Below are 2555 nucleotides of genomic sequence, written 5' to 3' on the forward strand. Positions count from 1 at the left end.
AAAGCTTAAAAATCAATATCTTAAAAAAAAACTGCTTTTGTTGTAAACGGATCCGGTTTACGGAGAACAACGAAACTCCACTCTGGTGAGAAACGAAACTGGGTTTGAAGAAACTTGAGACCAGTTTCGCCTAAATCCGAACCGTTTTTTAGAAATCCGAACCGTTTTTGGAGAAAACAGAAACCGGGCCTGAAGAAAAAGCCAAACCGGTTCCGGAGAAAAACCGAACCGGTCCCGGTGGAAACCGAACCGATTTTTGAAGGAAACTGAAACCGGTTTCAGCGTAAAAAACGAACCGGTTTTGGAGAAAACCGAAACCGGTTTCGGCGAAAAATCGAACCAGTTTTTGGAGAAAACCGAAATGTCGGTATTTCGGATTTCGATATTTAGAAACCGGTTTGCGGTTTTTATAAAAACCGGTTTTGCCTATCCCTAGTATATACTCATACAATACAATCACATATATATCTATATATAAATACATATACTATAACATATATACATATATACACACACGTATATAGAGATAACTAATATGGACTAATAAATACATAAACACGTGTGAGACAATCAATATATATACCACAATATAATAGATATGTGTATTTATATCTTATACTTTAAGCTTTTTCATCAACCTATTCCACTGTTGGTCGACGATCAGTCCTGAGTTCCAGTTCATAGCTTTATTACCCTCCATTTCTATAAACCGTGCCTCTTTCCATTTCCTAACTATGCTTCTTTCTTCCTGGCCTAAAATTTTTACTTCATTTCAATTAACTGAATGTCCCGTGCCCTTACGTGTTTGTAGACCGCATTTTTGTTCCTTTGTAGCCTAACGTCATCCTTATGTTGTCTTATACGCTCTCTTAGTCTCTTTCCAGTTTCCCCAATATAACACATATCACACTCGCCGCACTGAATTTTAAAAATCAGTCCTTTTTTCTCCATCATTACCCCTTGTTCTTCTTCTGTCTTCTTCCTTCTTTTTTCCCTTATTATATCCAGAAGCCTCTTGCTCCCTTTTCTGTAAGTTGAGATGCCCCCCATCTTTTTAAGCATTCTTTTAATGATTTCTGTTTCTTCTCCCAAACTTTCTATCCCCCACCACATTTTTCTTCTTTCATCTATTCCTCCTTCACTTTGCTCTCCTTCTCGGCTTATTTCTTTTTCTTCGTTTATCTTCTCCCATCTCCTTCTGTATTTTAGTCTCTTTCTATCGTATCCATTATTCTCCACCTGCTTATGGAATGACTGTATACTCTGTTCCGCCTTTTCTCTTTCACTGGGTATTGGCTTAATTCTATTCTCCATGTTAATGATGAAATTCATCTTGGTCGAGTAATCTACATCACTTCGTGCGTGGCAATAGTTTCCCGACGCGCAACTTTTTTGATACCATTATGTGTATATCACTCCTTGTTTTCTCCTTATTCTCATATGCAGGAAAACTATAGCCTCTTCCTTTTCTACCTCTATCCAGTTGTATGCCTTTCTCTATATCCTCAATTTCTTTACAAACTTTTCCAATTGCCTTACAGTTCCTTTCCAAATCCCCAAGCAATCGTCAACATATCTAGCAAAAAACACTAATCTGTCACTTCCTTTCATCCTTACTTTCTTCTGCCAGTCGTTCATAGTAATTTCTGCTAGCACTGGACTCAACCTGGAACCTATGCTTAGTCCTTCCTTGGTTTTCAATAAATTATCACCTATAACACAATAACTGTTATTCCATATAGTCTTCAGGGCCTCCTTCAGTCCTTCTCCACTCCAACCATTGATCTTCCTATCCTTCATCAATTCAGTGATGACTTTAACAATGTTGTTTCTTCTTAGACTTGGAAACATAGCCTTCACATCGACACTAAAATGATTGTTTTAGCTTTGCTCTGTCCTACTTCCTCCAACCTTCTTCTTAACTTAACCGTGTTTTTCACACTGCTACTGTCTTGTTGCCTCCTTAACATTTCTACAACCTTCTCTAACTCCTCCTCCAATGGTTCAAATATATTTCCTCGGCAATCTAATACTGGTCTCAGTTTTACCTCCTCCTTATATACTATTTGAAAACCTTTCATTACCGGTATCCTACTTTCTTTATTAAGACCTCATTCAAAACCTGCTTTTGTTAGTGATACTTAAGCTTTTTCTTTAATTTTCTCACACACAGATCTTTCACCTATCACCTCGTAAGTATCATCACAGATATCATTCAATGTTTCTTTGTATCATTGTTTTTCCATCACCACATTGGCACCACCTTTGTCCGCTTGTTGCACACATATGTCTTTTCGTTTCTTTATATCCTTCAACACACTGTACTCGTGTTTTTAAAAGTTCCCCTTTGGCTTCTTTATGTTCCTTTCTACAATCACCTTAGCCTTTCTCCTTATCTTATCCCTTATCTCCTTGTCCTGAACTTGAACTATGGCTTGCTCTACCGAGTATAAAACCTCTTCTGCGTCCAATCTTTGTTCTTTCACTTGAAACTTATAGCCTAAACTTAACACTTTCTTCTCATCATCCGGCAACGTCACATCACCGATTACTAC

General features: G+C 37.6%; 1 protein-coding gene across 1 annotated transcript; it reads right to left on the minus strand.

Annotated features, from left to right (window-relative positions):
- Nucleotides 1-1497: 1497 nt before the first annotated feature.
- Nucleotides 1498-1851, minus strand: LOC145675299 (uncharacterized). The gene has a single exon (XM_081745687.1). The coding sequence runs from the start codon at nucleotides 1849-1851 to the stop codon at nucleotides 1498-1500; it is 354 nt and encodes a 117-aa protein (XP_081601813.1).
- Between the last annotated feature and the right edge of the window lie 704 nt (nucleotides 1852-2555).

This window comes from Thermobia domestica, chromosome 18 (assembly GCF_964235325.1).
Source record: "Thermobia domestica chromosome 18, izTheDome1.hap1.1, whole genome shotgun sequence".
Taxonomy (NCBI): Eukaryota; Metazoa; Arthropoda; class Insecta; order Zygentoma; family Lepismatidae; genus Thermobia; species Thermobia domestica.